The 2015-nt window shown below is 35.8% G+C and overlaps 1 protein-coding gene across 1 annotated transcript; it reads left to right on the forward strand.

The window, feature by feature from the left end:
• Positions 1-814: 814 nt before the first annotated feature.
• Positions 815-1960, forward strand: LOC121024173 (zinc finger protein 677-like; the record flags this gene model as incomplete). The annotated part of the gene is made up of 1 exon (XM_040466457.1): positions 815-1960. A coding segment is annotated over one exon (1146 nt), but the record flags the coding sequence as incomplete, so codon positions are not given.
• Between the last annotated feature and the right edge of the window lie 55 nt (positions 1961-2015).

Genomic DNA, 2015 nt, shown 5'->3' on the forward strand with positions numbered 1-2015 from the left:
CTGAATCCAAGTCCTGGCCTTTCCTCAGATTTTTTATTGAGCTAAGAGAACTATACTGGTATCTCCAGGTATATTAATTTTGAGCACCAAAGCACCTAAGTTTCCACATGATATGCTCCTCCCCACAGTGCAGAAGGACCCCTCTTCATACACAGGACAAGTTGCTGAAGACTGCAACTTGATCTGGTGTTTAATAATAATGTGTGTTTAATAATGTATGAGAATATGATGAAAGAAAGAAGATATTTTAAGAAACCTGTATATTACAATCTAAAAATTGGTAGCTCTAGCAGGTTAAGTTAGTGAGTAATCACAGTTACACAAAATAATAGTCTCTGGAATTCTAAACAATTCTTCCTTGAGAACTAAAGACAATTTACATTCCATAAGGAACACACAGTAAGAGAAATGAAACATGTTGAGATTCACTAAATTATGAAATATCAGGTTCAGGTGAACACACATTTTTTTAAAGATTAAGAATTACGGAAGATAGAAATCTTTATGACTGTATGCACAGTTGTAAAATAGCCAGTGTATAGGTGAGCTCTTTAATCATGAAGTATTTCATTATACAGTTATATGGCTAAAAAATATGGATAGTGTATACTGTATGCTTGGAAAAATGACATTAAGATCAGAGAAACTATTAATATGGAAAAACTTATAAAAAGAAAACTTAAAAATGTTGTATACTACAGTAGTGTTTGACGACCATGCTTGAGAAACTTCCTATGGTCATTAAAAAGTGCTATTTTGGTGTGTAATTATGTAATTTAGTAGAAAATATTTACCTTCCAATTCTATTTGATAGGAAGCCCTTCTGCTGGATTTACAGTCAAGGAATTATCACCAGTAGAGAACATTAATAAAGGAGAATTTTACCACTTAATAATACTGGAGAGAAATGAAAGTCATGGCATCAAGGATTTTCATCTCAAGGAAGTCTGGGAAAATATGCACGAGTTAGAGAGTCAGTGGGAGTATGATGCAAGAAATTACAAAGTAGTGCCTTTGACCCAGGACAAAAAGCTCACTTGTAGAAAAGACCAGCAACTTAATCAGTCCTCAGTTACTCTTCCTGAAAAGCAGAGTGTTTCTGTAAGAAATAATACATACCAGTATTTCATGGATGATGAGCCACTTACAAGGACTTTGTTAAAACGGGATGGTAACAGAAGTGGTTCTGGAAACCAGTACATAAACTGCGTGGAAAATAGAATTGGATTAAGTTTGCAGGCACATCGGGCTGAACTGCAGAGATTTCACAGTGAGGAGAAAATGTATGAATGTAATCCAACTGAGAAGTCTGTCAGCAATGATTCCTCAGTCTCACCACTTCAAAGAGTTCCTCCCAGTTCCAAAAACATTTGGAATAAATCTAGGAAGATTTTTAAATATCCTTTGTTACCTGCACAATACAAGACAGCATACGCTAGAGGAAAATATTACAAATGCAATGACTGTGGGAAGACTTTTAGCAAAAGCTCAAACCTCATAAGTCATGAGAGAATTCATTGTGGACAGAGACCTTACAAATGTAATGACTGTGATAAAGCCTTTACATACCGTTCAAATCTTACTCGACATAAGAAAATCCATACTGGAGAGAAACCTTACAAATGTAACGAGTGTGGCAAAACATTTACGCAATGTGCAAACCTTACTAGGCATCAGATAATACACACTGGAGAGAAACCACACAAATGTAACGTGTGTGACAAGGCTTTTAACCAAAGTTCGAGCCTTATGGCACATCGGAGAATTCATACAGGGGAAAAGCCTTATAAATGTAATAAGTGTGATAAGGCTTTTATCAAACGTTCAGACCTTTGGTGTCATGAGAGAACTCATACTGGGGAGAAACCTTACAAATGTAGTGAGTGTGGCAAAGCCTTTGCTGAGCGTTCGAATCTTACTCAACATAGAAGAATCCATACAGGACAAAAACCTTATAAATGTAATAAATGTGATAAGGCTTTTATCAAACGTTCAGACCTTTGGGGTCATGAGAG

The sequence above is a fragment of the Herpailurus yagouaroundi genome, unplaced genomic scaffold (genome assembly GCF_014898765.1).
Source record: "Herpailurus yagouaroundi ecotype Mexico unplaced genomic scaffold, PumYag 60091, whole genome shotgun sequence".
NCBI classification, from domain to species: Eukaryota; Metazoa; Chordata; class Mammalia; order Carnivora; family Felidae; genus Herpailurus; species Herpailurus yagouaroundi.